Source organism: Amaranthus tricolor, chromosome 2, assembly GCF_026212465.1.
Source record: "Amaranthus tricolor cultivar Red isolate AtriRed21 chromosome 2, ASM2621246v1, whole genome shotgun sequence".
NCBI lineage: Eukaryota > Viridiplantae > Streptophyta > Magnoliopsida > Caryophyllales > Amaranthaceae > Amaranthus > Amaranthus tricolor.
Window position 1 is genome coordinate 5120960 of NC_080048.1, and position 26373 is coordinate 5147332.

Consider the following 26373-nt stretch of genomic DNA (forward strand, 5'->3'; position numbering starts at 1 on the left):
TTGACTGAATTTATATTAGATTTTTAAGTTTTTAGTAACTAATTTTAAAGCATATCACAAACAACTATTCTTGTGAAAGACCGTTTCTTAAGGAGACGATCTCAAAACAAAAAGCCGACATTTTTATTTTCTTTTATTTTGTATTATTTACCTATTTAACCATTATATCTTATAGGTGGCTTGGAAACACCGTCTTTCATAGCAATTTGTTTTCTTAACAATTTGTGTATCACAAAAACAATCAACCAGTGATCAAACCAGCCGATCAAACTAACCAAAACATCAAACCATCCGGTCGGTCCCAAACCCAAAATTCGCCATTGTTTACCAACTCTTCAAGCTTCATCAGTATCTTACAACCGAGTCTTTGGCCATAAATTTTGATGTTAACAATTCATTCAATCATTCGCAACTGAAATCAATCGTCCTATCTTGCCGCTGACACCGAAATCTGAATCCCTCTTTCTGTTTACAGGTGCTACTTTTGATTTCCTTTTATAGCTAAACTCAAATCAATCTAAAAGACAATAAGTTTAATTTGTTAAGGATTACTAATCACTTAGATATTTGTGTTTTCTTTTTAATTTCATCCAATTTTGCCAGTACCTGATACACTTTCTTTGTTATTGCAAATTTATTTGGGGGATTTTTCTCGGTTAATGCATGAAAAATGTGGTTCGATTAGTTGATAGTTGCCAGTTGGATTATTGATGTAAATTTTCGTTAATGGATAATTTTTTCTAAAATTTCTAATGTAGATTGTTCATAGAGTTTTCTTATAATTTCATTTAATTGATGATGTGAAATTGTGATTATGTAATAATATTGCCAACTTAAGCAAATAATAACCAAATATAATTGTTCAGATAAAATTTGAATTCACAATATGGAAGTGTTCCATCTCCCCAGGGACGGGGGAATTGATTATTGTTTGTAGTAACTAGTGCTGTTGTAATTTACTGGATTTGAGATTGTTCTAGACTTTTGGACTATTGGTGACTGGTGAATTTTATGAGTAAATTTGTGACTTTGTGAATGCTATTTCTGCGTACAGGTTCTTGCAATTGGTGAACTTTGAATTATATTGATCACTTGTGAATTTGATTGGAGTTGACATAAAATTAAGCTGTCTTGAATACCTGATAATGTTGGAGCGCCAAAATGAAGGTGAAAACATTTCAGAGGCTAGTAGTATTGCTGCTGCTGGAAGTGGTGTTGTTGAAGAGACGGACCCTGATTTACTGAAGAACACTCCTTCTAACATTCGAAGATTGGCTGATGAGATTCAGCAGTTTGAAGGCCGCCAAAAGTACCTTGCGCAAACTAGGAGCTCATCTGATGGTGGGGATGTTCGGTGGTATTTCTGCAAGGTTCCTTTGGGATTTAATCGTCAGTACCTTCCTCCTTTCATTTTTTTTTGTTTTTTGATTTTTGGTTTTGTTGAAGAGGGGAAAGAGTTATTTGGATGTTTTCTGTTATTTGTTTGTTTTTTTGGCTTGATTATATGGCATTGCTATATTTTAGTGTGCATTTTAAATTTCCAATATGGCTAGCTGGATATCGCTTGCTTAACAAAACGTTTAGAGGATTGTTTGTTTCTCTTTTGATTGGGGAAATTAGCATAAACCGTATGTTTAGGTTTATCTTCTTCCATTAGCTATAGTTGAAGAGGAGTGTGTACTGTGTAATTATTACTTTGACAGTTTTGATTTTTTAGTACCTAATTTCTCTTAATTGTTCCTCATAATCGCACGTTGGGGGAGAGGGAGGTAGGTGGGAGTAGCAGACTTCTCACTAATTCTTCAATTGCTAGATCTTTATTGCTTTTGATTTTTGAAGATGTCCTTTTTATGATGTTTGCAATCAAGGTTTGAAACAATATCTTTGTTACAAGGGTGAAGTTGAGTAAACATGACCCCAAAACCCCGACTAAGCGGGAGCTACTTAGTGGCATTGATTTAATGGAATGTTGTTGATGCCCTAATAAGAATTGTGGGGTTAATTTTTCTTGGTGCATGCAAGCTTATACTCTAGCGATATTTTTGTGTGCTTTCTGTGTATGCAAATTATAAAAAATGATGTTTGTAATGTTGGATTGTGGATGCTTCACAAGTGTCTAAATTACTCTAATAGAGATAGAAATAGTGTGACCTTTTATGTCATCAGAACACATGTTCTGATTTTCCTTGTAATATAATGATAAACTTGCTTTAGATTCCTCTCTTTTTTTTTCGGTGGGGTGGGGGATGGATTGTGAATGCTTTACAATGGTCTAGATTCTCTATTAAAGATAGAATTAGTGTGACCTTTTTATTCCATCAAAACATACTTTCTGATTTACCTCATGATATAACGATATGTTTTCTTTAGATTCCTCTTTTTTTTGTGGGATGGGGAGTGGGTGTGTGTGGGGGGGGGGGGGGGGGGGTGTTGGGGGTTGGGGGGTGAATGGTAAGCTTGCAAGGGGAGGATGTTAATATTTCTATTGTAACTTTTAGATCCAAGGTTTTGCTTCCATATCATTGTTTCTGATGCGTAGTGGTTGGGCAGAGTTGGCTGCCTCTATTCCACATGCGGAGGTTGTTGGGAAAGGAGAATATTTTCGCTTTGGTATGAGGGATTCACTTGCAATAGAGGCCTCTTTTTTGCAGGTAAAGTGTCTATATTTTGATTTGATGGCTGCATTATAATTTGTTCTTATATTAATTATCATCCTCTTAAATTGTATGTTATGTATGTATGTACTGTACTGCAATCACGGTAGCCTAAAGCCCTAAACTGTTTCTGGGAAAATCAGGCAGTAATTGTTTTGTGTTAGAAATTATTATACCAGTGCAATAACACCCACCAGAGTCATCAATGTAGAATAGGAGGTACTAATTCATCCTATGAGGATAATGGATCTTTCATTATCTTATTTCTTAAGTCAAGAAAAGAAAATGCACTCACGTCCACATTATTTTTTGTTAAAAAATAGTTAGAGGGAAGGGGTAGTAGAAATGTATTGCCCCTTGTTTACAGGAAGGGAACATGAACGGTTCATTTTCCTTCTGGTTATAAATAAAATCCTTTCAATATAGGCAAATATCAAGAAGAAAAAAGCAAAATCCGGCATTCCCACTGCACCCTTTCCCTCTATGGTAATTAATGATGCATATGTGAACTGTGAAGCATGTGGCTCCAACATAGTGTAAAAATGCGGAGACGGTTGTGATCGTGGTAACGGAACGATGATACGGATAGGAGCGATGCGGTTATCATAACACCTATATATCGATCGAATCATAAGAAATCTCTTGATAGGGCCAAAAATGCAGTTCTTTTTACACCTTTACAACGCGGGATATCGGTTCGTTTGTTTTGAAAACCTTTACAATGCGGCTGATGTGATATGATGCGGTCCTTTTCTTATACTATGGGCTCCAATTGTATGCTAACCTTGTAGAGAAAGCATGTATATTAATTCCCCAAGCCTCGAAGCTTTGCCTTCAAAAATTGACTGTTTCTTAAATATTTCCTTTTGTATCTGATAGATTCTTTATTTAAATAATTTGTCCATTTTTTGGTGCAACAGAGGGAGGAAGAATTGTTGTCCTACTGGTGGAGGGAATATGCTGAATGCAGTGAAGGTCCAAAAGGAAGAACTAGTTTGAGTACAGAGGCAGATGTACCTCAGAATCCTCAAACATCTGAACTGTATGTCGTTGAAGAGGAAAGAGTTGGTGTCCCTGTCAAGGGTGGTCTGTACGAGGTATTAGATTCTTCAATTCTTTGTGCAATGAATGGATGGACTGACTAGTAAAGGTGTATAAAACTAACATTTTAGGCCGGGGTGATAATATGTGGTGTTGGCTGATTTCTGATGGTACGGCTATCACATTACTCCATTACGTATTACCGGACTGTAAACCTAATCAGGACCGAAACTACCATTTTGCACTATTTAATAATAATTAACCCTATCTTTATATCTGATAATTATTTGTTTATTGATTTTTTTTAGTGTTTTCGAGTATTACAAAAGGATTAATGTTGTTTATTTTGAGTAAAGATGAGGTGGTGCTTCAGTGTTTATAAACATGCCAATAGGAAGACACAAAGGAGTTATAGTCTATAAAATATATCTATGTGATAAAATCTGAGAGACAATTTACCATGAAACGATCATTGCATTACCCCATTCCAGTAAAGTGGCTCCCACTTAGGGCTGGGTAAGGGGGATACAGCCTTGTGTGTTTCTGTAAGTTCAATAAATATGGAAATGATAAACTCTGCCACTTATATTCTTTCTTCTTTTGTATGAAGAAATTGTATCTTGACTACATCTTGATTTTTTTTATTTTGATCTATGGAGTATGGACACACTTGATTGTGCAATTGCTGCAGGTGGACTTGGTGAAGCGGCACAGCTTTCCAGTATACTGGAATGGGGAGAATCGGCGTGTTTTGAGAGGTCATTGGTTTGCACAAAGTGGAGGCCTTGATTGGCTTCCTCTCCGGGAAGATGTTGCTGAACAATTGGAGTTTGCATATCGTAGACAGGTATCAGCAAACATTGCTTTTTAACAGTTGATTGCTTGATGAACTCTAGTTTCTCTTGTTGCTGGATCCCTTGTTCTGGCTGTACTTTTGTACGTAATTACATTGTAAATGTTTCCACTTTGTATCCTGTACTCGTTATGTTCTGGCTAGAATTCTCTGGAGTTAACCATTAAGATAAATAGTGAGATCTATTTCTGCAATTGGCTGCTAGTGCTAGAAAGTTCAACTATCCATGGAAGGATAAGTGTGAATGATACATCTTCATTATTTTCATCTCCTGCAATTCCAACTTCCAATTATGCTCAAAACTGTTTTCTTGTTCAGAGCAGGTACCTTATTGGTTCTTTGGATTAATAGATTGCAGATAGAGCATAAAGTTGTAATCCAATTGTAGAATGATTTGATAAATAGTGGTTTGTCTTTGAGGACCTGAGGTTCTTAATGCTAGTTAACTTCTAGGTCTTGCTTCCTTTAATTGTAGGAGATTTTTTATATTATTCTTATTGAAGAATGAATATATGCAAAAAAGACATTGTTTCTGGTTCTTTAGGGCATTTTTAAAATCTAAGTTTTAGTTTTTGGTAACTCAAAAAAAGTAGTTTCAGTTTTTAGTTTGTAGTTTTGCTTGCATGACCAACAATAGTAATTTAACAAGTATTACACTTAAAGGTAAAGATTAAGGCAGTGTCACGAAACCAAGCTTTATTTTTAGAGGTGCCTTAGTTCCATGATAAACTTTGTTTCTTAACTGAGTCACCCTGCTCGGTGTCCTGTTAGTAGTGACTGGTGATTCTATTAATTTCTGTTTAGCTTATATTGAAAGATGGAGTTGAAGCATTTTTGCCCATCCTATTCTCCCCCGGTCCCCCTCCCAAACGCTTTATAGTGAACCAAAAACTTCTTTCTGAATGTATGATGAGATAATAAAACATTTATGGCTTGAAAATTTGACAGTAAAACATGCTCTTTTTGATTGGTTAGCTATCTTTGGTTTGTTGAAGGTTGCAATTTGATGACTGATTAATTTTTCGTTTCAGGTTTGGCATCGGAGGACATTTCAACCATCTGGACTTTTTGCAGCTCGTGTTGATTTACATGGCTATACTCCAGTATGATATAGTTATGTGTGAAGTAGAGTTTCTAAGTCCTAAACTGGAGTGTAATTATTGTTCGTTGGTACTTAGGGGTTGCATGCACTTTTTACTGGGGAGGATGACACTTGGGAAGCGTGGCTGAATGTTGATGCTTCTGGCTTTTCCACTATCATCAAATTTGGGGGGAAGGGTGTGAAGCTTAGACGAGGATATGCTCCTTCTCCATCTCCAAAGCCTACACAGGTTTTTTCTCTTCTCACGAGCTCTTCACTTTTCCCATATTACACTATTTTTTAAGATTTTTCTTCTCATGGAAATTTGGAGTTTTAGATCTTATAAACTTGTAATTGTTGACCTGCAAAGTGAATGTACATTGTTGTTCTTATAGCCTAAGTATGAAAAGTATTTTGGAAGGGGGCGCAATTGTTGATAACAGTGTTGTTACTTGTGGGCGTTTAGTAGTTTTCAGTAGACCTAATGGCAATCACATTGTTGGTGTACAATTTGATTAATATCAATTTTATAACTATAATCAATAATATTTGTAATTCTTGTAAATTTTTGTTGGTAAAAAATAGGTATGTAATAACCTTAATATAAGTTGAAATCACTGATTATGATGGCTAATATGGTAAAACAATGGCTTATTAACATATGTTGGGATTTTAAATCACACATAAATTGTCACCTAAGGGGATTTCGTGGTTTCAAGATGAAAATATTTTATTGGCATTGGCAATCAACATATGTGTAATCGAGCTGCGGTTCGCCGCCGTTCCTTCTATGGTTATCCTTGACAGAAGGTTTTCTTTTTTTTTTTTTGATAAAGAAAAACTTTGGAAATTCCGTGTGGTAACCTTGAATTATTGGATTTTCCACGTGGTAGACAAAGTTTTTTTAAAATCTACATGGTAACCCTGAAGTTAATCAAATTTAAAATCCATGGTCTTTTTTCACCAAAAACGTTGACAACTTTAATTAAGAAAAGATGCCAAGTGTTTTTGAAAGTTTTTTTTACAAAATAAGTGAACTTTTGATTTTAAATATTGCTGAAAACTATTGGAACATTTCCCCTTAATTCGAAGAAATTTGTTAGAAGAATTTGAAATTCCTAATCTGAAGGTATTGTTCAAGTTCCCTGACCCTGATTTCGTTAATTTTCCTAACCCTTTGCTATTTAGTGTAATCTTCATGAACATTGAACTTTCCACCAACCCTAATCAGCTTGCTCTCTGCAACCCATTTAAAAAGATTGCAAAATTTACATTTGTAGTACATATGCTCTGTATTAGCTTTTGAATCTGATATTCTTACCACTGCCACCCTTGGTGATATCTGATATGCAATTGCATTTCCTTGCTCTTAGCAATACCACTTCATTGTAGCTTCCAAATGAATTTGATGATGATGAACCACGAAAATAATCCATTACTCTAGAAAATTGGAATAATTTGATAGTAGAAATTGGTTTTGTTTTTAGAGAAATTCTACGGTTTGTATTTTGGGGGAAAAGATAGGATTGGCTGTTGCAATGAATGTGAAGGGATGAGTAATTCTGGTTTTCACATTGCCCTTGACTGAGTTTAACATTTTTTTTATCAAGAAAGATCATGGTTACCATGTAGATTTCAAAAAAACTGTCTACCGCGTGGAAAATCAATACCTCAAGGTTACCACATGGAATTTCCCAAAACTTTGTTTGAGTAAGGCATTAATACAAAACAGGGGATAAGGATCCCACTGCAATAACATCCCCATTACAATAAAATCTTCCAATCGCTTCTACATAAATCATTAATAGCAAAGCTCCCAAACAAACCATTGGCCTTAACCCATAAGGTTGCTAAGTATTCAACTCTATCCCAAACAACATCTAATCCAAGGAAACAATCCTATTCAGTGTGTCTGTGTCTCTGAATTGGCTCTTGCCCTAGTATATAATGCACATGCAGTCTATTTGGTTGCAGGTCCTAGCTTACCAGACCTGAGCCATTTACTTTGAAACTTAGAATAGCTACCTCAGTCTGGAAGTAGAAAAAGAGAAGAATTTTTTGCCGTTTTTAACAAGCTTTTACGAAGAATATACACGTCTAACATAATTTTATTGAAATTTGGTTTTTGTTTGTGTTAAGTTTTTCTTGATAAATAATGTACTGGTTGCATACCAACTCATTTTCAAGTGAACTATGTGCATCATGTTTTTTAAATTATCCCAGCAGTCATGGGTCTAATAGTATGTCATTCCGTAGAAGTCGCTTCCAATTCTTTGTAGCTTAGCTATAAAGGATATGGACATCTATGTGTCTTTTTGTTGTTCGTCCTTATCAATTGTCGTTCATCCGTTGTTGACAAGTGAATGTGATTAGCAGCACATTATAAAATACAGAGCACAATAGAGGCTAAGGCATCCTCTATAAGTTACACGAGATTTGACCAATTTGAATCACAATATTTTAACATACCATATAGAATCTAAAAGAACCTTTTGTTCCCACTGCACCTCCATACCATATATAATCTAAATGAACCTTATAACATACCATATAATTTTCAGATTTGTGACACAAAAGGCCAGACCATGACTTGTTAGAAGCGTGTGAATCGGGTATCACCTGCACCTAATCTATTAATGAATTTCCCCTGGAAAAATTTATCTTGGACATTCTCCATGGAGCTAGAAGCTCGATGAAGCACTCCTGGATCCACTGCCCAGGAGAGATCTGGTGTGAATTGCTTGCAATTGCTCAAGAAGAAAGAATTTCATCACTTCCAACACATGTATAGGCTGGACACTGCAGAAACTGTACTGCATGATCACGTCTCCTCTTAGTGCCATCAACAACAACAATAACAAATAGGCAATTGTCGATTCGTTTCCACCCTCTATGCCACCATAATGTGCGCATTATTTTTTCTTGATATGCTTTGGTATCACATGCTATGTTTTCTGGTTAGCATAGTCCAGCAAAACAATAGTCAAAGAAACAGATTGAAAGGTTGCTTATATAACCTCCATACAAAGATCAAAGCTACTTACCATTCGAGAGGGTAGCCTTTGCTAGTAGATAAGTGAAATTAATTTATGTTTTTGTAATTTCAATGCTATTTGCCATCTCACATATTAGATTCTCACATTCTTGTTTGATACTCGAGTTTTAACACCTGCTTTTATGTGTTTATACAAAATTTTATGATTCTCATTCTAGGTTTTGATTCATTCTTGCAGGATGAATTGCGGCAGCAAAAAGAGGAGGAGATGGATGACTATTGCTCAGAGGTGCATCCCTTTTTCCTTACCTTATGGTCCTCCACTGTCCCTTATCCATAATGCAACAAAAAAGAAGAAAACAGAAGTAAAGAGCTTTTGTCTAATAGATAAGATAGTCTAGCATTGCTACCTGGCTAAATGGGGTATAATACTATGGTGCTTACTATGCTAAAGCAATTAAAGACTAATTATTTGTGGTGTGTATAATATATATTGTTGTTAAGACCATGGAATAAAAATGAAGTTGTTCTGTTACATAACGATCGCTTTATTTATCGAACCACATACATAACTTGTGATTCAAAATCATGAAGTATCAGTTATTATAACCTGTTATTTTAACATAATAGTCATTGTTATCTTTTTTTCTTTTTTTATTTTTATTTATTTATTTATTTTATCTGTATTAGGTTTTAAAAGACCTATTTTAAGCTTTTTAATTTAAATATATGCCCTAGAAAACTTGAATTAGTATGATAGAAATAATATAGTTTTTTTTTTTTTTTTTTTTTTTTTTTTTTTTTTTTTTGTTTCAATTAAAAATTTCACATTGCAATTTCCACAAAATGAGTAGTAACACTGTGAGGTGCCACTTCTGTGACATCGCAATCGCGATGACATTTGCAATTTTTTTCTATGGTTAAGACCCTACAAATTTGACTTAAAAAATATGTTTACAATTGATTTAATTTAGGACGTAGACATGTGTTTGTTTATGTCAGTATGAAGATGTCTTTATTTGCCTTTTGAATCTTGTCTTATGTAACTCAACATTAGTTGCTTACAAGTTCTACACGCCATAGGATCATAAGAAGAGAGGGGAGTGGGGAGGGAAGGATTGGGAGTAGATCTTGGATGATAACCTGCAAAATGTTATTGCAAGTTAGATCAATAACATTTATGTGTTCTCAAATTTATATATCCAGATTCTTTCTTGTGAAGGCTTATTTAGTGTTGATTGGAATTGACAACATTAACTCTCTGTATATGTCTTTAAACTGTTCTATTCATCATGTTTTTACTCAACTTATTTTCTCCTTGCCACTGACTGGTGATTTTGACATATTGTTTAGATTTTTTGATGCTAATTTTGCAATTTTCAGGTTCCAGTTCGCCATTTAGTGTTTATGGTCCATGGTATTGGTCAAAGATTGGAGAAATCTAATTTGGTTGATGATGTAACAACTTTTCGCCATATCACCTCAAGTCTAGCTGAGAAGCATCTAACTTCATATCAACGGGGCACACAGAGAGTCCTTTTTATCCCATGCCAAGTAAGGATTTGATTAAAAAGTTTATTTTTTGTTGTTGCCGGAGTTTGTGTTTCTGGATAATGAATTAGGCAGGAAATTTTGCAAACTTTGCCCTAGACAAGGTTATTCAAATATGGCTCGAAATATATGAAGCTCAAAGCATAGGGTTGTGGTTGCCTGTGTGATGTGACTGAGAGTGTCCCGTTGTATTTTCTAGCACTACAAATGCTGAATGTGGCTGAGAGAGAGAAAGAAGCGAGAGGGGGGGGGGGGGGGGGGGGGGGGGGGGGGGAGTAGAGACTTAATTTGTTTTGTACCTTTGTGAATTATGCTATTTTGACTGGCTGGCGGGCTGATAGCCTATTGACAGGGTCGGGATGGCTGGCCTAACTGGGCAGCGACTCATTTTGGTGTTCTGGCGCTGCGCTGGAACTGAAGGGCAGGAGGGCTGGCCCGGCGCCCGTGCAGCCTGAACTGGTCAAGACTCAGGCATTTAACGCTTTTAGATCCAAGCCAAACTCTTCCTTTCCTCTTGATTTTTGATTTCTTTTGCCCGACTGGGGCCTTAAGCTCGATCCTGTTGGGTCAGCTCACTTCTTTACTTATTCTTCTTGTTTTGCTTAGCCAAATTTATTCACTTTGCACAAGATGTCCTTCATGTACCCTATATTAAATGCTCAATCGTTTTTCGGGTTGTTGTAGCATGAGTTTCGAGGCATAACCTACAAAAACCAACAAGGAAGTGCACTACACCGAAAACTTAAAATCTATGGGATACAATACATAAAATGCATGCAACTACACCAAACTGGGGATAAATGCAAGCCAAACATATGACATATCAACTAGCCATTAATACCCAAATTGCATTTAATTCTTTTGAGTACTAGCCGTTTAAATAATAAATGCGTTGGCAATAATTATCATACAAGGCCTTAAGCTCTCAATTCTCAGGCAAGATGGTCATGCATGAAGAATGTGCTATGCAAAGATGCCTCAACAAAGTTGATGTTCAGCTATAAACTCTAAGATCAGTAAAATTCATCGACATGTCCTTGTATCATTTCAAGTCCATGTACAACTAGTAATGGTTTTTCCTCGTCTAATGAGGAGAGGATTTCACACTATGCTAGAGTCTTATTATTCTAGTAGTAGTAGTTCATTAATTCCTCTTCTGTTTCCTAGTTGAATTAGGTTTATAAGTTTCCATTTTTAAAGGTAGGTAGAGTTAAGGAAATTTCTAAATATATTTTCTTATAGATGAGGACATTATTTACACGTTAATTATAGAGTAGTGAATTGAATTTTGAAAAAGCTTTTAGCTTGAGGTTTAGAACCGTGTTCATGTTTGGTTTTAGAAATCAATTTACAAATGGTCTTCGATATTAGAAAAGGGGTGATATAACATATCTCAAATAAAACCTTTGAGTGTTGGGAGTTATTGACATCAATCAAAGCGAAACTAATTAGTTGGTGATATTCAAGTCAAGAGGCCAGAGGGTTTAAAAAAATGCAGCCTTTTGAGCCAGGGAAGTGAGACCTTGCCTCAAAATTCATATCATATGATTGATCTTTGGTTAGGTTCAAATTTTAGCAATTAATAAAGAGATTTCCAGGGATAAATTTGTATCTACCTGATTCACCATAGGCAATGTTCTGTACATCCTTTTCTGTACCCTATTTCAAATTTGACCCTGTTCTGCGTAACACCAGTTGAAAGCTAATAACCTATAATAGAAAGGGGTGTTTATCTGAATGATTTGTCCTCAAAATATGCAATTTGCATTGATGTTGGTTATACATCTGAGATGTTGGATTGGTTCTTTTCTTTTCTCTATTTTTGATTTTTAATTCTTCATTGTGTTCGACTAAATATTACCTGTAGCTTAGTAGGACTTTGCAAATCTTTTTTCTTTATTTATTTATTTATTTATTTTTTACTTTGATTCTCTTGTGTTAATGGGGCTAGTGGGCTAGCCGACAATTTATTTCTACATTAGGAAATTTTTGAATAGAACAATGACATGAAATTACTGATAAGAAGACACAACAAGCCTAGCTTTACCTTTTCAAACTAGAAGATGATGAAAGACCTAGATATTAACTCCAAATTTGTCTTTAACTGGTGTCTGTAGTTGCAACTTTCAAGAAATTTTCAACTTGATTTACTTCATGTCCTGGTGTGGAGATGTCACTGAGATCCATTAGGGTCTGATTTCTCTTATTAAAAATTGTATTTCCACTCTGTTCTAAATCGATAATTTTTGTGGGAAAGACCATATGGTGATGCAGAAGCCAAGTTTTTTCCCTTAGCTTTGTAGGGAGGCATATAACTGCTATGTTACTTGAAATCAGCCAAAGTGCAAAAATTTGGTTTCGGTCACAATAGTATTTAATATCATAAGTATCTCTTTCAAATTCAAGTATTCAACAACATTTTATTTCATAATTAAAATAATATAAGTCATAAATCGGTAGGAACAAATATAGTCTAGATATAACATAATTTAAGTAATAAATATATACATCATAGTATAGTAGTAAAATCATACTTCTCATTTATACACATTACCACTAGCACATAATACTAACAGGATAACCTCATACACTGAGAATTATCTTGTGAAGCGAGCCTAGAATATTAACTTACGCTTCCACTATTGATTGTTCACGAACTCCTCGTCTACAAAATATTAAAAGCTTAACAACCCTATATTAGTAACTTAAATAAATTTATAAAATAAGCCCCAACCATAAATTTTGGTTTTTAATCCAACCGAAGTTAAAATGTATGGTAAGTAAGAGAAACAAAAAGATTGTTAAATCATAAAAAAAGTTGAATAAAAAAATAAAAAAATGTGAATTAAAAGGTCTTACAAAAAAAATATGGAAAGGTTCTTGAAGAACTGATAGATCCCAGCCATAAGAAACAAAGAAAGGGGGAAATAATAAAAATAAAACAAAAACAATTACTAAAATGAATAACTTAAAATTTTCTCATATGCATACACACTCAAATCTTACCATTTGGTCTTAAACTAAAAGAAATTTTCACTTTTTCTCTTGTCCAATGCAGTGGCGAAAGGGTTTGAAACTCAGCGGAGAATCTGCAGTGGAGAAAATTACATTAGATGGGGTACGAGGCTTGCGTACAACTCTGAGTGCAACTGTTCATGATGTTTTGTACTACATGAGCCCCATCTATTGCCAGGAGATCATTGATTCGGTAATTTAATTTTCTGTCTGCTTTCCCTTTATATTTGTCTTCATTTTTGCTAAACATTCTGTCACATAACTCACGCACTCACATGTATTTTTTGTGAAAGTGTTTCTGTATGCATGAATACATACTCTAGTAGAGACAAAGACTCTCTGACTCTCTGTATACAAGATTTAATCTTATGTTATGGGTATCATCACTACATAACATTATCTGCTAACCAGTTAACATCCATTGCACTGAAGAGTACATGTTTGGGTGATGAGCTTCATTTCACTTGTACATTTCACATCTTTTCGTTGACATTTGAGAGTTCTATTTGATGTATTCTAATTTCATATCATTATTCTGTATTTTATTTGTTATTTTTTTCCATGGTAGTTGCTGCCGTTAATGTCAGTTTATTGATTGAATTCTTTGCTTTTTTTTTTTTTTTTTTTTTTTTTTTTGTTGCAATGGTTATGTTGGAAGGTAGAGGGGAGGGGGTTTCTGGCATCTGGCATATAGGAAGATCATGTCAGAGGCAGGGGTTGGTAAGGGACTGGAAGCAGTGCATGGGTAGTGGTATCGATGGTGAATGGTTTGTGCCTGATTGGCAGGTGGGCTGATGCCAGGGGGCTGGACTCTTAAAGAGGTGACTATCTGTACTCTTTAAGGCACATCGGTGGTTGATTATTGTGTAAATATAAATTTTTTTATTTTGGTAGAAGGGTCATTTGTTTATTCCAGAAAAGAAAAGGCACCATTACTTTTTTCGTTACTGATCTCCAAACTCAAAACTTTTTAATTAACTTTTCAAAAATAGAGCAACAGAAAAATATAGGTCTGTAGTTACATTTATACTTATTTAGTTTTGAACTTCATTCAACTTGCATTTTCTTGTTGAGGTAATGTTCAATGTATCTCTGTGCCCTTATTTATTTCCAACCGTGTGCCGTTTCAGTGATTGGAAAGAAGTCAGTAAGTTGACATATATAAATTATTGAAACTCGACTACTTTTTCACAGGTCTCAAACCAGCTCAATCGTTTATATGTTAAGTTTCTAAAGAGAAATCCTGGGTATGATGGCAAGGTATAGTTACATATGAACTGTTCCAACTTCCCGGCTCACACATTTCTGAGTATGTTGTTCGTGTTTCCTAAATGTGTACATTAAAAATTATGCAGGTATCATTATATGGTCATTCCTTGGGAAGCGTTCTCTCGTATGATATTCTCTGCCACCAAGAGAATCTGTCCTCCCCATTTCCAATGGAATTTTTGTACACAAAAGATGGAAAGGATGAATCATCGGGGGATGCTTGCAAATCATCTTCTGATTTCAACTCCAAAGATGATGGTATTGTAACCCCACAAGAAACTTTGAATGATGACAAGACAGGAGGACATCTTGATCCACCCAGGCTTGGAGACTTGGAGACTGAAAATTCTCCTCTAGTTAAGGATCTTTGTCCAGCTCCCTGTTTTAATATAGATGAAAGCTCCATAGCGGAAGATGTGCGTGGAATGCAAGATGGCACTGAATCTTTTGCAGCCAATGTTCAAGATCAAGATTGCAGTCCTAGTGATGTGTGTCCTGTAGGAATATTAACCTTGGGTAAAGCCACTGATATCAATTGTTGTGACAGCAATGAACATTCGGAGGCAAAAACCCATATGGGTGTTGTGGGTTCTGATGTAAAAGAAAATTTAACCGAATCTCTGAATACATCTGATTCGTGTGATAAAGATGAGGATATTCAAGCTCTTAAGTCAGAGGTGTGAAAACTTTTTTTCACCCGAATTTTTATGTAAATTGTTTTCCATGTGTAATTTGGACATTTTCTGTCTGCTCCTTCAGCTTGATGCTTTAAAAGCAAGACTAGCCTATTTAGAAACACAACTGTATCAGAATGATGCTAGTGGCAGGTCTTCTGAAGGTGATAATGATCTTTATATCTTATTTTTCCTTCTTTTTTTTTTTTTTTTCTCTTTTCTTCTTTACTATTCTTTACACTATATGTCTGCTTATTTCTTATATATTGGGTGTGTTTCCAAAATTTTTAATGTGCAGGGTGTCATGAGCCACCTAGCATATCAGATCAAGATGCATCTAGAAAGACAATAATTATGCAAGATGATCGATCAAGGGGCTATAAACCTTACATCAAGTACACCAAGCTTGAGTTTAAGGTATTCTTTTTTCAAAAAAAATAAATAATATTTTTATTAAACATTTAAATCTAAAGGTCTGCCTTTAGGGTGTTTATCTTTTAAAGGGCCAACCTTTTGTTTATGCTACAAAGATCCGACTTTTGCATGCCATATTCTTCTAATGTTGTAGCAGGAAATAATTAAAAGAAACAGAAAATAAAAGAAAAAACAGAAGAAAAACAAAAAAAGAAAAAAAATGCAAATGTGTCGACAAACTTTACTGTACACCTCCGTCCACCCACCATACTGCCGCCACTCCACCCTCACCTTTCCCTGTGCCACCCATTCACCTCCCTTTTACTGTCCACCCACACCTATAGTGCAAATACAAGGCTACATCACCGTATCACGAACGTATTGTAAAGGTTTTGGAGTTTACCGCGATTGAAATATAGTCCACATTGGCCGCAAAATAATTCGTGATGGTCGTGGAATCCGTTTTGCGACTGTTACTGCGATCCTGAACGATACCATATTTTCGGACTTTGCCCTCACCCCTTCCCCTCCCACTCAAATGTCGTTCAAATTTTCTTACCAATCCTTCAAATTGGGGCAAATTTTGATCCAGTTTGGGGCAAAATTCAGTCAATTGGGGTTAGAATTTGTTCAATTGATCGAATTTTGATTCAATTTAGGGAAAATTCGATCAAATCCTATCAAATTAGCACAAGTAGGGTTTGTGTTTATGTTGATTTTGCAGGGAAAGGGGAGGGGAAGGGGTAGTATGGTGCAGGGAAAAGGGAGGTGAAGGGGTGGCGCAGGGAAATGGGAGGATGGGGTTGGAGGCACTACAATGGCTGGGTGGTGGTGGGGATGGGGAGTGTACAGTGAAAAATTTGGACAATTCCCCAATTTGATTTTTTCTTTTTTTCTTCTGTTTTTCTGTTTTCTTTTATTTTCTGGTTTCGTCTTTTATTTTTTTTTCTTTTCTGTTTTTCTTTTTTTTGTTTTATATTTTATTTTAGTTTTTTCATTTAAATTTTATTTAAAAAATCAATTATAATTGGACATTTGGCATTTTTTTTGGAATTGCTACAACATTAGAAGAAAATGGCATGCAAAGGTTGGACCTTGCAGGATAAACAAAAGGTCGACCTTTACAAGATAACTTCCCAAAGCCCAGACTATTAAAATTAAATTTTCCTATTTTTATTGATATGTTTGTAGTTTGTATTGTAATATCATATCATATGTCAGTTGTACACTATGTATGTTGCAGTCTTTTCATTTTCAAATGTTTACTATGTCACAGGTAGATACATTCTTTGCAGTAGGATCCCCTCTTGGTGTCTTTCTTTCCATTCGAAATGTTCGCATTGGGATTGGTAAGAGTCAACAAATGGCTTTTCTATGTAGTGTTTGCCCACTTTCTGTTTTTGTTTCGGCCAAAATGTCTTTATGCTTCTTTCATCAGAGTCATGTACCTTCATCTATCAATTGGTGGTATATTTGTAGCTTAATGCTATATATTTTCTCCTGTTTTCACTTCGTTTTTTTCTTCTCTATTTTTTCAATTGTAACATTTATGAATGTAGGAAATGTACATGTAGCCTTATTTTGGTACCACAATGATACGTGATTTCTTCCCTTTTTGATTGATTATTGAGCAATGGAGAATAATTTATCTTGAAATAGTTACATTTTTAGCATTTGCTGAGAGGCTGTCAAATTCAATCTTTCCTTGGGAGCCTAATTTAATATTTATGGTTTATTGGATAGAAGGAAAGGTAAGGAAAAAAGGAAGGGAAATGGAGGGATGACTTTGTTTTCATTTGGATAGAAAATGAAGGGAGTTGAAGGGGAGGGACTCGGAGGGAGAATTCCTTCACAAAAATGTGATTAACCAATCTCTTCAACGTTGCTGCAGACTTGGAAGGAAAACTCATCACTCTTTCTTCTCCTCCCCATCACTCCTTTTCATCTATCAAACAGACTCTGTTTTATAGCTCATTGTGATAACACTTAGGTGGTTCATAGAATATTCTATGTTAGAATACTTTTGTGCAAGGGAAAGGGGGTCACTTTAAATACTACCATTTTAATGATTTATGAGTATTGTTAGCGCCCCTAAAAATCTTAGCCAGGATGTCACACCATGTTGGTTCGTCATCATTCTTTTTGACCACTTTTAATTTGTTATTTTTGCTTCATGTAAATTGCTAGCACTCATGCAGGACTTTAAATGTTGAACAAAATATTTATACTTCACTCTTCCATTTTCTTTACTTACCTCTTTAACTTCTTGACTTTTGATTTTAGTTTTTGCTTGCTGATAGCTTTTCTCATTTTATGTAGATATCGTTGAATGTTGCTCTTTGCTTTCTAACTCCTTTGCTTTTATAGGTTAAAAGTAATCTTTATTTAGAAATGAACGACAAGCTCCATAATATGAAATAGACAAAGAGCTGATACAATCACACCAAGTGATTCAAGTTGGACTACCATTAAGTCACATCTCATCACTTACAGAACTATTAGCCTAATGTGCTAACCTATGAGCAGTGTTATTACATTCGGAAAAATGAAGGACAATAATTTTTTTAGCTAAGTCAGCTATGGGTCTATCACTATGACACTGTTGCTTAAGAGCTTACATTACCTTATCCAATGCTATTTTTCACCTCTAATCAATATCTATAGCCCAATTTGCTCCCATTGCCTTTTGTCATTTCAACATTCCAGTACCAATCACATAAACAATCAGTCTTGTACTTTAGCCACAAAATCTAGGATAATTCTTCTCTGATTTGCATTAACTCTTGCTTCAAAGTTTACCTTTATAAAATCATCTTGGGGAGGGCTTCCTTCAGCCGATTGTGGGGCTACTCGCATACACTTTGTGCCTTACCACCACATATTCTCTAATTCTTTGGAAAAACAATCACGACGCTGGGCTACACCTAGCCTATGAAGAGTAAAGCTTCTCGAAGTGGAGCTATCTCTGGCACACCAGAACAAATCTTCAAGTTCCTTTGTTGAGGTGTTTTCCATAAATCCAGGCGTGCTACTCTCAAAATGAGCTAGCTTCATGCCAGCACAACTTTTCCTAAACAGTTCTCCACAACTCAGCGATCCAATAACAATCTCTGAAAATATGTAGTAGACTCTGCATCTCGGCACCCATTCATATTTCGGAATAATCTTTGCATGTCGTGACTTGTGACTATGTGGAGCAATATCCCAATTGGATCTCCATATCAGATTTGCCACCTTTGGTGGATTTTATGCTCCTGGACTACACTTATTTGAACGAGAAGCTTTAAGATTTCTAGGACTAAATTTATCGCTAATCTGTAAGCATCTTTCACTCTAAAGATCCCGTCATTGTAGTAGATCTAGTAGAGTTCATCCTTTCAAACTAACCAGAATGTAAAGAATCCTGCTTACATCTACAGGGAAGAAAATTCCCTTAAGCATGTCCTTTAACAATGTTGCACTGGTCAATCAAAAGCTCTATTTATGCTTCTTCCTCAAATCAAGGCCTTGGGGTAATGATTTTCCCAACCCACCTGCATTCCATGTGTCTTTCTATATTGATATACCTTTTTCATAACCCACACACCCTTTCATAGAACCTTAGTAGACCATTAAATACTTCTCCTTGCAAATTGTTAGATACCCAACTTTACTAACCCATTTCGAAGAGGAAGGTATATATCAACTCTTTATATTGTTCGCAAGGAAAGTAGTGGAGTCTGACGCTATGACTTTGCCAACCCTAGTTCCTAGTATTGTCGCGTCGGCATTGATTCTTCCTCTGAAGGGATGGACATATCACCCTGATTGGGAGGTAGATGAATTTCTGTTTTGTCTTGTGAAGGCTTCATCACATCCTGCAAATATCCCAAGACCATAGCAAAGTGGTCAAATTTTCATGGCTGCCAATGGAATAGAAATTGAAAGATATTGATGTTTAGAGTGTTAATCTCCAATATATGCTTCCAGTTTCACAACTTATAATGTAAAGCGTTAGCATTGACTTGGTCCCTAATTTTATATGATGCTGCTTCTTTCTTTGCCTTCTTTGCCTCCTCTTCAGATGTCTGTTCCTTCACTTCTTCAATCCTGTTATCCTTGAGTTTTTTCATTTCCTCATCATTCGTCATTGATAAACATTGATCTCTATATATTTTTCCACTCCCCGTACCCTGCCCTTCGTTCTTTTGTACCTTAACATCATCAGTTCACCACTCTATTGGTAGACTACAATCTTGCACAGTTTGCTATTGCTCAAAAGTCTTGTCAAGAAGAACAAGACGTGAAAGCTGGTAAACCTGGAATACAAGTATTGGAAGTAAACACCCTCAAAGGAGAAACCTAGGGAGACTGGTCTATGGAAGCTAATCTTATGCTTTCTTATTTTATCATTATGTTTTTCCTTGTAGTTCACTATGCCCTTAAATACAAGCTATCCTTAGGGTCCTCGCTCCAATACCACTCAGTCACTCACTCATATGGTCCTACTTATAAATTCCACCCACACATGAGGTCTCCACTCTCAAATGCGATAGAGTCAAAAAGAATGGAGGGGGTGTTCAATTTTACAATTTTAGTAAATTACTGAACGCTTACAAAGTATGATAAACTGGTTGGTTTAATTGGACTGCCTTCGGAAGTATCATAAATTCCATTCGGTTAGTTTCAATTGACGGACAAGAAAAATATGATCTCATACCCGGTTGTACATTCAAGTGTGAACTGTTAAACAACTACCCCTGGCCATGGAGACATTTTTTTTTCGGATATATGTTGCTAATAGATTTCGTTAGTGCTGAATCACAATATCTTGAAGCTATGCACTATTTTGATTGTTGCAAATTGTTGCCGTGCTTTGTTTTGATGAATTTATGCTCGACTTTTTGGGGTACATCGTCTTTTCTAGCGAAGGATAGGATAGGGTTGCATACATTTTCATCTCTGTGGTCTTCCAAGTAGTGCGATTTACTCTATTTGTAGGTTATAGTTTCTTAGCCTGATTAATTTTGAGTTCTAATTTTGTAGGTGAAGGACAAGAGTACTGGGGAGAGGAGAATATATGTGAAGAGATGCCTGCTTGTCTACAAATGTTCAACATCTTTCACCCTTTTGATCCTGTGGCATATAGGTAAACAGTAAACTCAACCTTCTTGATAACATTGTTACTAAATATATAATCTGGACATACCGAAATAAATTGTAGTTTTGACTTTTGCACAACTCGACGTTCAACAAAATAATGTTAAATATCTTAAAGCGTAGAGTTAGTTAGGGAGACTGCGAGAGTGCTTGCCACTCTACTTGGATTTTATGATCCAATTAGAGGCAGACATTCAATATTCCTAGAACTGAAATTAAGCTACTGTATGACCATAAAAAGTAAATAGTAGGGATTTGAAATCTTAGGGAGAACTACTGTGAATAGTGAACTTTTATGTGGCTGGGGATATAGTATACCGGACTTTGGGATGAGGGTTCTTGACTTCAGTAGTAAATTAACTAGAGAAAAGAAGGGAGAAGATTCAAAACTAAAAATCAAAAACATGATGTAGGTAGAACTCGAAAGAAAGTGGCTTTGAGAATTGGGATGTTGATAAACCCAATAACACTATTTAAAGTACAAAGATCCTTTTTCATTTCTTGTCGTATATTTTGTACTATGTCCATTCATAAATCTTGTTGGGCTATTCATATTTGGCTGAATTCTTGAGTTACTACACTTGATGGGGGCCATCAATTAGGTTATTGGTGTTATGCGAATACGCGGTTAAAAAGCATGTTTATATGTAAGCGTTTTATTTCCTCCCAATATCCATTATCCAATATCCAATATCCTTTCATAATCTATTGATTTCATATTTATTAAGCTGGTTACTGTGTAGTTCGATCTGAAACGTTTGTCGAATTTGTTCTTTGTTTCTCATTACATGCCATATAAATGGTCACCTAGCAGGAAAGGTAAAACTCAACTATGTAAAGATTATCGGTTTGAAGTCTCAACCGCTTGCGCATTTGACACTGCACAACTCTGTCTACCTGGGCCCTGGGGTCACATGGCTGCAAATGGAAATTTTTATTAAAATAATCACAGTATTGTCTCATAAAACTTTTTTCTAAATAATGGATGAATGTGATTATAATATAGGGTTAGTTATTGTATGGTTGAGTGATCGAGTCTATTGGACCATAGGAAGAGGCTATCATCTATGCATATGTAACGAATGGCCCATAATACAGCCCAACTGAGTGGCCTAACCCACAGCCATTTTTCACTTACAGCAGGAGGTAAAAGGAATAACAGAAATTGGTTATGAAATGGGACAGCGGGCAGGGAATTTTTAGTGCTGTTACTATCCTGATTTCGGTTATTCAGTATTGAGACTCTTTGATTTCGCAGCCCTTTTGATATGACCTCATGTATAAATAGAGGTAGGATTGCGTTATATATTCATCATATAGTGTATTGACAATGTGGAGTTACTCAACCACTCGAAGAGTTGAGGCTTGGCACCTTGCCTTGCTTTACCTAATACACAAGCATTCCACCTATTACTTCTCTTCTTTCTTCTTCTCTAATTCTTCTTTTTACTCTATTCTTTTTTGGGCAGCATTGTGTTGCTTATTGCTTTTGTTCATATCACTGAGCTTAAGCTCAGTGGTAAGGCTGACATTACAGCATAGTAGGAGTCAGAATCCCCTCATCATAAAAAAAAAAAAAAAAAAAGTTTTTGTGATACAAATGCAATCGAGAGGTAATATGTACTAAATACATATCTTCTTTGTCTCTTTTATTTCTCATTCCACTAAAAGTTAACTTAAAGGTGGGTCTCGTGCCTTTTAAAATTAAGCTAGTTCACAGCAGTTTTACTTTGCATACAATGCTTGTAAAGACATTCTTTTCTAATTGTCACTCTAAAGTTCTAAACTGAATACTAAACAAAAGTCTGTTGGTGTTATCACAGAATAGAACCACTTGTGTGTAGAGAATATGTTGAAAGACGCCCTGTCATCGTTCCTTATCACAGAGGAGGAAAACGATTGCATATTGGACTTCAGGTGTGGCTTTACGTGACTGCCACTGTATCTGTAATGGCTTACTTTCATTTCTATCACTCATATTTCTATTTTTGGATTATGCTATGAGTTGCAGGAATTTGCTGAAGATGTTGCAGCACGATCTCAGTCAGTAGTGAAGAATCTAAATGTTGTCAAGGTAGTTTTGCTTAAGTTTTGTACTTTTTTATGCACTGATATCTATATTGATATAAACGGCGCAATGATAGTTGCTCAATGAAGGACAACATCGCAGAAGCGATATGCAAGTCCAAGATCGCTGGTTATATGCAAGTATTGAAAGAAAACATTAAAAAAACCCAAAAATTTTCGAGATTCACTCGACTTTGGCCTCATCCTTCTTGGTAGCCTACTTATATGATAAAATAAAAGCTCTTGACTCAAGAACTCAAAAAGAAGAATTTAAAGAGAGAGGGGAGGATTCTAGGATTGATGTGTGTAGGATAAGGTTTGTTTTGTTGTAAATAATCTAAAACAGGTTCTAATTTATAATCGTTCTCTATAAGATATCCAGCAAAAAACATAGAATTTTCATTCGCTAGGCTGTGCTCAAACAAGCGCTCCAAGTTTTCGTATGAGCAAACAAGTTTAGAACCTTCCAGAAGATAAAACGAAGCCTACAGCCTAGGTACGCTCGTTTGAACACCAAGTAAAATAGCTTCCGGAGCTTTCGTTCCATTGCGTCTTTAGCTTCACCCCTTGAACTCTTTTTCTTGAACCATTTTGTCTTCAAACACGAACCTCTAACCATACAACCAAACATCTACGTCGACAAAAGGCACATTTACAACATATGTCTTTGTCATTTCTCATTTCTAGCTTCTGTTAAGTTTGGTGGTGATGATTGGTGACAGATTTTACCATCATCCATCTTAAATTTACTATGTATTGATGTTTCTTCAATATTGTTTCCTTTTTGTCTTCTTGTCCTAGTGATTGTTAATTTTAGTTCTGCTAGCCAAGTTGAATATCATTATGTTTCATTCGAAAAGGATAGCAAACATAAAGGAAATAGGAGGAAAGGGCATAGTGAAAAAATGTGGTAACGGTTGCGATTGCGTAAGGACATGGTGATGCAGTTATTGTAATGCCAAATATTGGCTGAAAGCATGAGATATCCCTTGAAACAACTCAAAGCATAGTTTGTTTACACCTTTACAATGCGGCAGTTGCCGCTTGGGTGGGAGCCACTTGGTGGCGTTTATAAATGTCGTAATTATAATTGAAATTGATGAGAACTGGAATGATGATGGATGTTTATGTTGAGTACAATTGATAGCTTTCCCTAAATGCAGAATTTTGATCATGTTACTACAAGGCTAGGGCTCTGTATATCCACTTTCCGTAAAGTATGAATTCTGATGATATATGATTATTTTGATAGGTTCAAGTGCTCACTTTATGTCAATCAAGAAGGAAAGATGACCTAGAAGGTAACTGTAGACCTTGTATTTTTTTTAGTTACAGTTACGTAATAAGTTTGAACTATTAAAACAAGGGAATCTCATTATGTTTATAGTTTCCTCTGGTTGATTGAATTTTTTTTTCTCTGTTATCAATGGATATGTTTTGCAGTAGGAGACGATGATGTCACTGAAGAAGAGAAATCTTACGGCTCTTATATGATGGAAAGATTAACTGGAAGCGAAGATGGACGAATTGATCATGTTCTTCAGGTTAGTGTACTGCTCATTTCATCCTTTTCTTCTCTAAGCTCTCCCCCCTATGGCTTGCACCCTATCTACAACTATGATCAACCATTAGAGTCAAGATCTTTATCCATTTAGAAATCTGGGGAAAGTATAATTGAAGCCCAATAATTAGCGAGTCGATTGGAGTTAAAGTGCAAAGATTAAAAATGAAATAGTCGAATATCTCAGAGGATGGGGAAAATTAGCGCAATGCACATGGAAGTTTGCAAAACAGTAAGTGATTATTTAAGGTTATAAGTTATCAATTTAAAGTTTTAAGGTTATAATTCATTACTTTAAAATTGTAAGTGATCACTTTAAAGACATAATTGGTCACTTTAAATTATAAGTGAGACAATCACTTTAAAAATGAGACGGTCTCATGGTGAGACCATCTCTATGGGTTGACCTAATGTACACTTACAGTTTTAAAGTGATCACTTATGAACTTAAAGTGGTCTCTTTAAGACTGTTAGTTTGCACTAGGTCAACCCATAGAGATGGTCTCACCGTGAGACCGTCGCATTTGAGAATTTGTGTTTTGTTTATTAATTTAATAATTTTGGAAAACTAATTTAAGTGGTTTGTATGATGGAGTGATTATTGTACACTTATTTTAGACTTTTTCATGCAAATATGCTTCTGATGTGGATGTTCTTATAAACCTTGTAGGATAAAACTTTCCAGCATTCATATATATCAGCTATCGGAGCACACACGTAAGATATTTCATCAATAGACAGACTATCAGGGAATTATAAATATGATTTTGATCAAATAAATTACCTTAAACATATCCCACTTTTTGTGCAGAAACTATTGGCGTGATTATGACACCGCTCTTTTTATACTAAAACACTTGTACCGGGACATTCCTGAAGATCCCGCTCAATTAAACTCGCAGAGATGCTACACGAAAGATAAGACGGAAACCGTAACTTTTGTCGATGAAGAATTGCCATTGACGTTCTCTAGCAACAATATAAGCAAAAGACCACCCAAGAGAACATAGAAAGTTGTCCGGTCATCTTGGTAACAGTTAGCAGTATGAACTTCTAATCAGTAGTATAATCACGCATTTTACTAAATGTTTAGGATTCGATACAAGAAGATCCTTCGGGTCGAAAGTATGCTCATGTATCCTTGTACATGTAAGTTATAGGCTATTTCAATGGATTCCTTCGACTATATTCACATCTTGTAAATTTTTCTATGTACAGCTTTAAAAACTTCTTTTGTAAGCATTTTTGTACTGGTTAATTATTTGAATGGTATATATAATTTCTTAACAGTGGCTAACCAATAGCTAGTTCTTGTTTTGATACTAGCTTGGCGTAATAATGGTAGGATTTTCACACGCTGGAAAATCAATGAAATTAACGAGGATATATTCAATTAAACAATAGCCTACTAATTCACTTAAGTGTCTCCTTTAGGCTAAAACAACGCATTTGGTAGTCAGTATTAGATTACGGAAATATAATGTAAAGTTAGTGTAATTTTAGAAGAAAAATCTTCTGACAAGTTGTGTTATAATGATTATTCTCCTTTAATTATCTTTCTTTATATATAATTTATCTCAATATGTTAGCATTTGAAAATGTGGTATAAGGTGGTAATAAGTAATTGTAGTAAAAAAAACTTCTTTATGATCAAAGAATCACAAATCATTTGCATTATCACCCTTTATTACCGTTTAAGTTTTTGACTCTTGGATCATACTTATTGACTATATACTTATTTTATTTCGTCCACAAATCCTAATACTCTCTATCTCAGTGAGATTCATCAAATAAAAAGGGTGCGAGATTATGAAAAATTATGAAAATGTGATATTAAATGAAGAAAAACTAAATTATTTAGATGATTTTAAAAAAGAAATGAATATGTGGTTGAGATTGAATAAAGGTGATGAAATTTATTTTCAAATAAGGATTTTATGCAAAATGATTGATACAATTTAAAATGAAAATTAATATAAATTAAATGGGATTGAAAAAGTAAATTATAATGTAAAATATAAACTAGTTGAATAAAATCATGATAAGAATACATTATTCA

The 26373-nt window shown here is 35.2% G+C and overlaps 1 protein-coding gene across 1 annotated transcript; it reads left to right on the forward strand.

Annotated features, from left to right (window-relative positions):
• The first annotated feature begins 191 nt into the window (after positions 1-191).
• Positions 192-25611, forward strand: LOC130802689 (phospholipase SGR2). The gene is made up of 22 exons (XM_057666712.1): positions 192-475; positions 1055-1389; positions 2551-2651; positions 3575-3751; positions 4387-4542; positions 5580-5651; positions 5727-5879; positions 8863-8913; positions 10008-10178; positions 13234-13383; positions 14385-14450; positions 14546-15136; positions 15219-15297; positions 15432-15550; positions 16824-16896; positions 20573-20675; positions 22510-22603; positions 22698-22760; positions 24006-24054; positions 24197-24297; positions 24985-25031; positions 25126-25611. Exons 2-22 carry the CDS (start codon positions 1146-1148, stop codon positions 25322-25324), a joined length of 2859 nt encoding a protein of 952 aa, XP_057522695.1. The 5' UTR covers positions 192-475; positions 1055-1145; the 3' UTR covers positions 25325-25611.
• The last annotated feature ends 762 nt before the right edge of the window (positions 25612-26373 follow it).